This window comes from Pyxicephalus adspersus, chromosome 4 (genome assembly GCF_032062135.1).
Source record: "Pyxicephalus adspersus chromosome 4, UCB_Pads_2.0, whole genome shotgun sequence".
In the NCBI taxonomy this organism is placed as follows: Eukaryota; Metazoa; Chordata; class Amphibia; order Anura; family Pyxicephalidae; genus Pyxicephalus; species Pyxicephalus adspersus.
In genome coordinates, this window is record NC_092861.1 from 2,241,511 (window position 1) to 2,254,395 (window position 12,885).

The 12,885-nt window shown below is 45.5% G+C and overlaps 1 protein-coding gene across 1 annotated transcript in view; it reads right to left on the reverse strand.

The window, feature by feature from the left end:
- The window catches only part of ELP3 (elongator acetyltransferase complex subunit 3), a gene marked incomplete in the record, with an annotated part of 54,561 nt that extends 45,460 nt beyond the window's left edge, over positions 1–9,101 (reverse strand). The window contains 6 exon segments of the mRNA XM_072407222.1: positions 90–158; positions 1,375–1,438; positions 3,319–3,389; positions 4,182–4,320; positions 6,853–6,952; positions 8,984–9,101. Coding sequence (XP_072263323.1) covers positions 90–158; positions 1,375–1,438; positions 3,319–3,389; positions 4,182–4,320; positions 6,853–6,952; positions 8,984–9,008 — 468 coding nt within the window.
- Positions 9,102–12,885: the final 3,784 nt, after the last annotated feature.

The following is a 12,885-nucleotide window of genomic DNA, read 5'->3' on the forward strand; positions in this document are numbered from 1 at the left end:
GAGAATATTTGATAGATGCTGCTAATCTTCAATGGTGCTACAACATGGAAAATGTGACCATAGACCTTTTAGGGAAAAATGTACCGTACCTGTTCCACTCGATGGCGGGTCTGAAGGTAGGGGTCATACCGAGCACGGATCGCTCGCATTGATGTCGGCTGCACAGAGAAGAACAAACAGCGCCTGTTACTTTCACACAAATAGGAGAGATTTAATAAATGTCATGCTATCATTCCTTGTAACTAAAGCTGCGTACATTGTTAGACTTTTGTAGTTGGATCTTTCACAATATTTTCCAATGACAAAAGACTGAAAGATGCTTGAACGAGCTCTGTACATACAGCACCGTTCTGCTCTATGGAGAGGGGAGAACGACAGAGCGGAACTCTATTGTGCTCGCTCCCTTTCACTTTCATTCGTGGAACCACCAGAACGGATCGATGAACAACGTCCAGTGTTCTCCCAGGCCCCCTTTAGCTGGGTGCACTACTCGGCAATTTTTGGTACCCACCTGGCTGTTTTTGAGTGCTTACTGAAGAGTTGGGTCACAATACAGGGGACTGCCACCCACCTACAATTTATTCCCACCCAGCTTAAAAAACATTCTGATACATATATGGGAAACTTATGTAGTTATGTTCACATTTCTGCTTTTTTTATACATTAGAATAAAAAAAAATGCAAAAAAAAAAAAATTCTGGGTTGAACCCTGACGTCGGACGAGTGCCGTACACAGGCCAGATTCTCGTCCAATACCAAACCTGAAACGATAATCGGAAGAAAACCATCTGACCGGTGTATGTAGCCTAAACCTTCCCCCAAAATTTACATTCTTCCTGCACGTGGCTTCATAGGAATGTCACGACTTATCTGTAGCAACCCCCCAAATACTCCAATCACAGCCGAACCATAGGCAATTCCTAAAGCTCTGGGCAAATTCCTTATACATTCCAATAGGTCTATTACTGTAAAGGGTAGGTGTACTGACCAATAGGAATAGACGGGAGGCCATAGATACCTATGAGCACAGTCTATGATTCGGTGGTGACTTGGGGGTTTCAAGGCTGGCATCTCCTAAAGGAATTCTGCTGCTCAGGGGTGGAAATAGAAAGATTGAAGCCTGTAGGCAGTATTCTCCCCCGTCCCTTTTAGCTGGGCGCACCCGGCACTTTTCAGTACCCACTTGGCCGTATTTGGGTGCTTACTGAAGAGTTTGGTCATATAACAGGGGCTCCAACCTGCCTGCAGGTAATAAATAGCTTCTCTTAAAGGTATTCCCCTTCTCAGGGGTGGAAAGATTTAGAACTGCAGATAAGAATAATAAATAGGTTCTATGGGGCAGAAATATAGGTTCTCTGCAGTAACAGTACTCACCTCATATCCTGTGTAGGATTGGGTAGAATATTCAAAATCAGAATCTGGGCCACCGGGACAGTACCTGGGTAAAAGGAAAAATAAATGTATCTAATAGGTAATGATAATGGATAATGCAGACATCTTTCACCCATATCCTCCAACCAGATTCCAGGGTCTGTCCCAGGTTTTACAACACAACCCTGGCAGCCTGGGAGAGGAACGATTATTCCATTGCTTGGCTCGCACCGTGTGGGGTCTCCTGGCAGTTTTTGGAGCTCACTGGTTATAAATCTATACTCTGCGTGAGCCTTCTCATGTATGAAAAAGGGAACGGGATCGTTCATTAGTTAATAGGGGTAGCTCAGGCATGACAATAAAGTTCTCTTTGCACATACTATACACTGAATGAGTGTTGTCACTGTAGGACAGGGAGTGTGTTACTGGTAGGATCACCTGGTGAAAATAAAAGGGTTAAAAAGTCTGAAAACAAAAGCAGCTGCCACATGCAGGGACAAGTAGCTTGCCATATATTATGATTATTACACAGGGTTTATATAGCGCCGACATATTACACACCGCTGTACAAAGTCATGTCACTAGCTGTCCCCCAAAGGAGCACACAATCTAATGTCCCTACCATAGTCATATGTCTTTAATACAGTCTAAGGTCAGTTTCGGGGGGAAGCCAAATAACCTTACTGAATGTTTTTAGTATGTGGGAGAAAACCGGAGTAAACCCACACAAACGCAGGGAACCTGCAAACTCCATGCAGATAGTGTCCTGGCTGAGATATGAACCTGGGACCCAGCGCTGCAAAGGCCAGAGTGCTACCCTCTGAGCCAACGTGCACATATACATTTATCAATTTAGAGGGGCCACATCTAACTATATATATACTAACTATACTATATAACTATATACAGTTTACCTCAAGTGCCAGAATGGTACAATCTATACAAGCAAGGACTGGGCAGGGGGACCATTCGCCTCCAGGACCGGTGTATATAAATTTATTGGGCTGGTGGCCCTAAGTAAAGGCTTCACTATTCAGACTTTGCTCAGGGAACATGCTTGTCATTATATAATTTTCTCTGTTCTGAGCTCCTAAAATTTTGCCCTGAAGTCTCAGATCCTTAAGACTCTAACACAGGGGTGTCAAGCTCTAATACACAGAGGGCCAAAATTAAAAACTTAAGACAAAGTTTTCTCTAAACCAACATTGAAATTGATTGAAAAAAAATTAGGAAATCTTTTTTTCTCATTAGATATAAAAGCTTTTTATATGGAAACAAAGAGGTTTTGCTTCACATTGAATCTGGAACAAGCTTATAATAGAGAAAGAGGCATAAACATTTATTTTTATTTTATTTAAGAAAAAATCTTATGCCTCTTCCTCTATTTGTAGCCTTCGGGATTAAATTTCAATGGTAACCTTTTTGCACAGACTAACAATAATAATAACAATATTCTATGAAAATCCAACCATTCAAGTCCATGCCTTGGAGTAGCAAGGAAAAGTACAGCTGAGGGGGAGTGCTGGAAATGCCAGACACGGCCAATGCAAGGCTGGAACTGCCTTCTGATTGAAATAGCGTCGCTACTAAAATTCCTGGCATTACTTGCATCTATAAAACAGTCTAGTTCATATTTAGGATTCCTTTGGGGGGCCAAAAAAAAGGATGTAGGGGGCCAGATTTGGCCCCCGGGCCAGAGTTTGCCACCTCTGGTCTAAGATGTCATGTGACCAAATGCCGAAACTGCAAAGAAAGTCAATGTTGGAAGAATGCAAAACCATGATTGTTCCTTACAGGAAGCTGTGTGTATAGATGCAAACAGGAAAACACGTTCTGTAAGACCACGCCCACCTTATCATGTCCACCAATCACAGTGTCATTTTTCTTTACCTGTCCCTCCCATGGGGGACTCCAGTCCTCCCTTGGTATAACCTATCCTATACTTACACACAGATATTCCCGGTGAAGTTGATGTGAGGACAGCGATGGGGTTTACACATGACGGCGACCACTGCAATCTGTTAAAAAAAAAACATAAACCGATTTAGCTCACTGCAAAGTAATTAAAAAAAAACGGGAAGCATTTAATGCACCTCAAAATTGGAGCAAAATGATGATAAACATATTTATTATTCTCTTTAGCCACCTAAGCGTTACACTGAGGTCTAGATTTCTGTACCAAAAGTGTTACACTGTTTTTCATGAAATTTTTTTAAATTGTAGACCTGTAACTTACAGAAATATGTCCGAAGGAGAGGGAGATGGGCGGACGATGATCGATGGAGGACGACGCTGGATGAGCACAGGGGGACCAGGTAAGTAAGGATGTAAAAAATCTCGGGCTTAACCATCCTTGCAATTTTTTTTCGCCCGAGCGAAGGTCGGGCTTAACTGAAAGGAGGTTAATATATCCATCATGAGATCCTAACTTCCTGTTTGCTCTGACAATTCTTAAATCCTAAACACCGTTGTCAGCTCTACAAAACTCCGCCCCTCTTTACATGTACACATCATGCCTGATGTATGAAAGCCCTGCAAGAATGGAGAAAACCATGATGGGAGAACCAGGGCGATCCAACAGACCTGGAATGTCAAATGTTTTCAGCCTGCAGCACATCCATTTTAGGTTTGCTGGTTCCCTGGCCATCATACCTACTAGATTGTAAGCTCTTCGGGGCAGGGTCCTCTCCTCCTCCTGTGTCACTGTCTGTATTCATCTGTAATTTGCAACCCCTATTTATTGTACAGCGCTGCGTAATATGTTGGCGCTATATAAATCCTGTTTATTAATAGTTATACCAGTCCCTTACCCCGCTGGCAGTCCGGATGGGTTTTGCCTTTAGCTTGGGCACCAGAATCTTCCGGTGCTGTGGTGGCACGGCTGCGATGATATCCACGAGCCGAGGCTGGGCGGACAGTCCGTACTTGGCCGATGTTTTGGTCTTCAACCTGCGGTGGGGATGAAAAGCAAACATTTGGGAGCCGTTTAAGGCAAAAAGGCTTTATTTCTTTTTTTTTTTTTTAATTAAGTGCGACTACTGAACTCGGTAGCTGGGGGGGTAAACACAGAAAGCACCGATGAGACGCTCTGCGCACAAATCCAATTACCCAGCACGGAGTCGGCCTCCATCAAAGCTTTGAACATGTGCCGGGCGATAGCTGGGCTCCAGCTGCTCCACTAATACGAATCCCGAGGTGCACAAATTGCTGATTGCATTAAAAGGGAACTCTGCTCCCCTCAAAGTACACCAACGCAGAATAGCATCCCCTATGGCATTATGGGAATATTTGCTATTCTTATTTCAGGATTTCCAGTGGTCTCCCCGCAGCCGACCCAAATACTGACTTCCTGTAGAGGCCGCCATGTTGGTAGAGGGAGGGATTTACTTCCTCATGTCAGAACCACCAGCAAGGAGAACTTTAGACAATCTGCAGACTCCAGAGCCCAGAAACTGCAGACAAAAGGTCATTATTCTCTAATTTTAGTTCTAATTGACTTTATTAAATTTACATTTTCCGCTCATTTTTTTCCACACGTATGGCTATGTTTTTTTAGTTTTCAGAAGTACAGCTAAAGGCTCCTTTTTATCTAAAGTTCAGGTGCTATCAGCCTCAACTTACCTTATGGAGCTAAATCCTTCATTTCTATCTCACACTTTGCACCTCCCAGGCACTGCAGCTCACAGTGGGAGGAGTCAGTGCTAGTAATGGGCGGGACTATTTGTGAGTGACATGCTAAAGATTCCTGTATGTATAAAGTTCAGGTGCTATCAGCCTCAACTTACCTTATGGAGCTAAATCCTTCATTTCTATCTCACACACTGTACCTCCCAGACACCGCAGATCACAGTGGGAGGGGTTAGTGCTAACCTCCCAGACACTGCAGATCACAGTGGGAGGAGTCAGTGCTAGTAATCGGCGGGACTAGGTTTGAGTGACAAGCTAAAGACTCCTGTATGTATAAAGTTCAGGTGCTATCAGCCTCAGCTTACCTTATAGAGCTAAATCCTTCTTTATTTCTATCTCACACTGCACCTCCCAGACACTGCAGATCACAGTGGGAGGAGTCAGTGCTAGTAATCGGCGGGACTAGGTTTGAGTGACAAGCTAAAGAGTCCTGTATGTATAAAGTTCAGGTGCTATCAGCCTCAGCTTACCTTATAGAGCTAAATCCTTCTTTATTTCTATCTTACACACTGCACCTCCCAGACACTGCAGATCAAAGTGGGAGGAGTCAGTGGTATCAACATGGGCGGGACTAGGTGTGAGTGACAAGCTTAAGGTTTGTGAGTCAGCAGTGACAATGCCAATAGCCAAGCCCCCTGCACTAGGTTCTCATTCCTCTGTAGTGCAAACTAAGTACTTATCCCGAGTGGCAACTTTACCGGAAGTGGCCCCATAGAAGTCTATGAAATTTCACTGCATGAACCACGTCTAAACCTGATCCTGAGGGGCCCCTACATCGGAAAATGGCTCCATAGAAGTCTATGGAATTGTACTGAGCAGACACAGGCAAGAAAGAGAAGATTTAGTATGCCTGGCAGAGGTAGGTACACCCCTGGGGTGGACGGTGGGTTTGTATGGGACTGCGGGATCATTGGAGTTATCTATGGAGTTACAGTTCTCCTGCATTACATTACACTGCAACTTATATTACAAACTAAATAAAGTTTCATTGCGCCCCGGGAAATCACATGACAGGACCGCAGCTCCATCACTCCCCCTGGAGGTCAGATAACATTATCGCTGGCAGGTCAATATTTACTCAGAACAGAGCTATCATCGCATTTCTTTTCCTCTGACTCTCCAATGTTTGATTATTTGCCCAATGTAAATTTCAGGATGATCGGACCTTGAAAGTTCCAGGAGCTTCAGAGGGAGTTTAATAAAGATCACCTGTCATTTGTAGAACTGATGACCTTCATAGGTGGAGAACATTATGGCCATTCTAGCAGGAAAGGCTGCGGAAGATTATGGAATGATGAACAGATCGGACTTGTTGGTAAATAAAAAACATTTTTAGTTAGTTGCCCCACTTTACTCGAATTTTACCCCAACTTTACCCCAGGTTCTATTCTACAGCTGCTGAACTCGCATCAGAAATCTGAAAGAGCAATGCTGCCACCTGCTGGCTATAAGTAGGAACTGACCCACAGGTTGTATGCAGAATATCGCACACGGACGTCCCGTGTATGCAGAATGTCGCACACGGACGTCCCGTGTGTGCAGAATGTCGCACACTGGCGTGCCGTGTGTGCAGAATGTCGCACACTGGCGTGCCGTGTGTGCAGAATGTCGCACACTGGGGTGCCGTGTGTGCAGAATGTCGCACACTGACGTGCTGTGTGTGCAGAATATCGCACACTGACGTGTTGTGTATGCAGAATGTCGCACACTGACGTGCCGTGTATGCAGAATATCGCACACTGACGTCCTGTGTATGCAGAATATCGCACACTGATGCCCCCCAGGTGCACTTACTTGTTCAGGTTGACGTCCTTTCCTTGCTCGTGAGCTTCCACAAGCTGTTTTATGATGTCCGAAATGGTTTTCATCATCAGCTCGGCCTTGCTGTGCTCCCCTGCAGAAGATAAGAAATGCGACGTGAGATAACAGAAGATGCATCCTGGTAACATTGCAGTGATGGGCCAATGGATGGCGCTCTAAATCCTCTTACAGAGCAGCCTTTCCCATGGGCGCATTTTAGCAACCCACAGGGTCATGCCAGTTCATAGACAGAAATAGAGAAGAGCAGAAGGCGGAGCTGGAAGAGTCCTCCACCAATCAGGGACAAGTGCGAGTGTGATGCAATTTATCAAGCGCTGTAAGGGTACACGTGTGACCGATCCCTTGGGATTTGTTATAGAGGCCCACACATCACAGCAAAAACTGGAATAAAAGATGAGGAATGAAGGATGAAAAATGAGAGATGAAAACTGAGGAATGAGGGGTGAGAGATAAAAGATGAGGGGATGAAGGAATGTGGGGTGAGGGACAGAGAGATGACGGGACAAGGGAATGAAAAATAAAAAATGATAAGTGAGGAACGAAGAATGACAGCATGACGGATGAGGGAAGGAGAGATTAGGAGACGAGGAGAAAAGAGAGGAGGAATGGCGGAGGAGGGGATTAAGGATGACGAAGGAAGGATGGAGAGATGAAGGATGAAGGATGGAGAGATGAAGGATGAGGAATGGAGGGATGAAGAGATGACAGATGAGGAATAATGGATGAGGGATGGAGAGATAAGGAGATGAAAGATGACAGATGAGGGATAGATAGATGAAGGATGACAGATGAGGGGACGAAGGATGACGGATAGAGAGATGACTGATGACGGATGGGGAGAAGATGGGTGGAGAGATGGGGAGATGATGACGGGTGGAGAGATGACATTAGGAGAGATGACAGGTGGAGAGATGAGGAGATGACGAGTGGAGGGATGATGGGTGGAGAGATGACAGGATGACAGGTGGAGAGATGACATTAGGAGAGATGACAGGTGGAGAGATGAGGAGATGACGAGTGGAGAGATGACGGGTGGAGAGATGACGGGTGGAGAGATGACGGGTGGAGAGATGACGGGTGGAGAGATGACTGATGATGGATTGGGGGATGACATGTGGAGGGATGACATGTGGAGAGATGAGGGATGACGCGTGGAGGGATGGGGGGATGACATGTGGAGGGATGACATGTGGAGGGATGAGGGATGACGGGTGGAGGGATGACGGGTGGAGGGATGACTGATGATGGATGGGGGGATGACATGTGGAGGGATGACATGTGGAGGGATGACATGTGGAGAGATGAGGGATGACGGGGGGAGGGATGAGGAGATGAAGGATGACAGATGGAGAAAAGAAGGATGAGTTTGTAGGGCCCAGTCACACTTTGCTTCCCTTGTATACTATAACAGACTTTTTATATGGAATGAACCACCAACACGCCCTGGTGCACACAGAATTCTTGATGGGTGCAGCAGACCAATCCATTACTGTGTGTTGTAGCATACGCGTTCCCCATGTGTGTCAGTGCTGTGTTGAGGAGCCATCCAAAAATAAATAGAACTGCGTCACATCACAGAACATTACAGATGTTATGGTGAGGCGCACAATAACGCAATGCAGTGCCCCAGGGGCCAGCACACAGGAAAGTGTATATGGGCCCCCAAGGATCTAGAAACAAGTCACCGACCACACACATGTGCATTGTGCAGTGTGAATGCGCAGCCTATTGTACACAAAGCACATTGTGCCCCTCCTGTCTGGGTTGGCGCTTGAACACGACACACATTGGCGCAAGCCAACCAGGTGCCAGCCACCACAGGCAATGCCCAGGGTGATGGAAGGATCTCCATGGATACACTGACAGGAGCAGTGGGTGGAGTCTAACACACTATAAGCAGCCAATCAGATAAAGCCTGCTATGGTGACAGATGTCAGCAGGCAGCTGATTGGCTGCAGTTAAGGGGTCTCTTCTTTGCATTGACAACCAGGAACTGGAGTGTTGGAGCCATGTGACTACAAGTCCCAGCATGCCTAGCTGGCCAGAGGCTGCCCGTATACCGGTATATGTATGGGGGGAGGACGGGGTTGTTTTTCTCGCTTACCCTGCTTCTTCCGAGGCGGCTTCATCTTCCCTGTACACTGTACACAACGTGAGGACGGGAGACGGCGAGGGACAAACTTCCTACAACAACGCGACAGCAGACGACGGAAAGTGATGACGTCACACAGCACTGCTCTACGGTGTCCCAGAAGGGACCAATCACACACCAGAACGCGCTACGGTGTCTCAGAACGGACCAACTACAAACAGCAACGCGCTACGGTGTGCCAGAAGGGACAAACTATCGCAAAAAGCGATTTGTTTCCTGTATTTCTATTATAATGGTAATATATTTGTTATGTTATATATTTTTGGGGTTCTATTTGTTAACAAATTGCCACCTTTCTCCCTATTCCAATTCCATCTGCGATTGCCACTTTTCAAAAGTACCACTGTTTTCATCTAACATTCACACATTTTTTCACCAATGGTCAGATTGAAATCATTTATGAATCCTGGGTGAGAGCTGATTCACATTTGTAGCATCATGTTGCATTATGCTAATATGAATTGCATTAAATCAATGGGCCTGCCAATGTAACAATTTAGACAATTCACATGACATTCACCGCATTTCAGTGTTATTCTGAGCTGCAGTGCATTATGGGTAACGCTCTTCCATACAGCACATCCCATTGGACGGTCAGTTCAGGAACACATGCCAATTCACACATTTTCCCGCACCTGTAAATGGGCAATGCAAGTCATGTGACTCTTCATCACATGACCAAGAGTCAATGCACATGTGCAGCTCAGCATACAATCCCGCCCGGTTTAGGATGCTGGGAGTACCCACCATGCAATCTTACCATTCTATGCAGAAGATCACAGCCCAGAGATCACAGAGGGGCCACCGCCACGTCATCAGATGGACCTCACTTCTTCATGGCCCGAAAAACTGCAGAATCCCCATAACTGGAAAGCAGCAGCACAGCGCCATCTTGCGGAGGCAGCCAGTATGATACAGGAGTAACCAGTTCTTTTTTAAGGTGGATCAATTTTTTGGATAAAGTAGAGATGAGTTGAAAACCCTGTTGAGGATTTTTTGGGACAATCAAATTGACTTCCTTTTATTTTCTGTCCTGTATGTGCATAGTCCAATGACATCTCAAAGTTTTGTCAGGACCAATAGTGGGTGAATCTACCCAATGGGGCTTATTAGGAATGGGCATATCATTTGGGGCATCTGTCATGGTGCCAGCCACTGGGAGCAGATTGGCATTTGGACGGTTGTAATAGTCAAATGTTACCAGTAGGTGGCAACATTGTACCATGTATTACCGTCTATAGAAGATAGGCCAATTCATTAAAGGGGACATGACCTCAGGTTTGCTGCATGCTTTAAATTCCTTCTGCTTTTTATTCCTCATTTTGCATCTCCTCCCCCATGTCACAGTGTGTCACCTGGACCCAAAAACTACATCCTGAGGCAAACTGACAACGGTCAGGGTAGCTCTAGGTATTGTCATTTACTTTCAATGGGCTTGAGACCCTGAATCAATTTCCATGTGACATCCCAGGAAAAGTGGAGGAATCTCTGTCCAGATAAAACCTTGGAATGGCACCGATTCTCAGAGACCTGTTATGCCCCCAACAAATGTCACATCTGATCTTCTCCAAGGTGGGGAGTGGGGGCATCAGATAAGATGGTGATAACCCCATAGAAATCCCTGGGGACCTGCAAGTAGGAAATCCATCCATCACAGTGCCGCATTATCAATATACATCCCATGATCAATATATCACCTGATCAGTATATCACATGATCAGCATATCACATGATCAATATATCACATGATCCTTATGTCACATGATCAATATATTACCTGATCAGTAAATCACATGATCAGTAAATCACCTGATCAGAATATCACATGATCAGTATAATCACAAGATCAGTATATCACATGATCAATATATCACATGATCCACTTGGGGTAACCTCTTTAGAATCAGCACAGAACTAACCAAAGCATAACATAATGGGCACAGCAGTGCAGGAATCCCACCAATAGGCTTCCTCAGGTAACTTTTAGGTGTTACCTCTCCAGCATTCACTAGAATCACTTTGTATTGGACTAATTCTTTAAGTTGTCCCCGGCCATCCTCAAGTGACACGCAGTCAGTAATTCTCCACTTTAGTTAAATTCTGGGAGCAGAAATCATGTTTGCGGTAATAAAAGCCACTGAAAGAGAGAGGAAAATGCCACCTGGACACAAACATCTCCCATAGCAGAATATGGGGAGTGACACCATGGCCGGAGGGTGAGCGGGCCGCTCTCTATGAAATATAAGAGGGGGATGAGGTTACATTCAGGTGTGAGAGCCGTCATCTGATCCGGGGTCACCGGTCACATGATCCACAAATGGATACTGAAAGCTCACCTGTAAGGTAATAATGCTGACATTGCTGAGAAAGGGGAGGGGAAGAACATTTATATCTCTTACAAAGGTCCCATTGACAGGAGGACAGAAGGGAAATCTCCCAAATGCGGACAAAAAAGTTTTTTTTTTTTTTATATTTTGCTGTTTTTTTTTTTGTTTTGCAATCACTGTTGCTCTGTGTTGCTCTTCGGTCTTTTTGAAGTTCAACCCCCAACCTCACCATTGATTCTCTCCACTGCCATTCTCTCCAGCCCTGGTACCCGGTGATGCCATATTGTACCCGTCACATGATACAGGTCCTTGGATTAAGCAGGGCGCTGTATTGAATTGGTGCCATCATAGCAGCTTCCTATATGATGGTCCTTCATTCACATTGATGACTTATAGAAAGAGACAGGAAATGTTGGCACAGGATTATCTCTACAGAATTCGAAATTTTGTTATAAAATACCTGCTGATTCTGGATCAGGAGAATCTCAGTATTCGGGCATGGGCCAATCACCAGGCTGTTACATGAGGGTGATGTCATCAACATATTCAACAGGGTGCAGGGAAGGTGAAAAGTATGCAAATGCACAAGGGCCCTAAGTCAGTTCTGCACAAGGGCCCACATGGACTCTGATGGAGGAACTGATGACAGCCTGGTCCTATAGGAAGTCAGTTAAATGACTCTGACCTGGAAGACTGGTGACATCTAGTGGCAGAAATAGATCATTGCAGGTAGTGGAAGAAGAGAGGCTGGCAGCTTTAGATTAATCCTTACATTGACAAGTGTCCAGGTGAATCAAATCTGGGAAAAGGATCATAATGCAGAATGAATATGATTGCAGTCCTTGGGGAGCCAGGAAGGCCGATACCACCATCTGATGACATCATAATGCCCCGGGACACAGAACTTCCTATTGGTGGATATGATGAAGAACAATGGTCCGGGGCCTTTTAAAGATGATTATTAAATATTCTCAGGGTTTATGTCTCCGGTCATTAGAATCCGGATCAAAGGGGTCAGGTGACACTGACAATTCCCCTGCCCCGAGGCGTTGTGATGTCATCAGATGACACAATGACACTTAAAGGGGAAGATAATGAGGAAATGAAAAAGGATTGAAAGCACCTGGGAATGACAAAGAGGTCCGGTCTTGTGTCTGATAGGAGGAGGAACAAGATCCGGGGAGTAATAAATCAGACTGGCAGCTTGGCATACAAACCCAAAGTGAGATTGTCAGGGTCTTCTGAGGCAGGGAGCATGCAATCACCTGAGGCGTGGAATCTACCTCCATAAGGGGTGATGGGCCGGTAACCTTAGAGGCTGCAGGGCTCTTTGCTGCAAGATGGCACCAGGTCATCACCCTACCTGAGGAGGAGGGATGGAGAAGCTTTGATGTGGAGACTGGTGCTGTCCAGGAGGGGGAGACCACAGTGAGGAGGGGTCAGAACTGGAAATAGGAAAGACTAATCCCAGGTCCAGGTAAGTGGTCAGGGCGGACGACAGGCAGATGTAGTCAAAGGTCCAGGTAA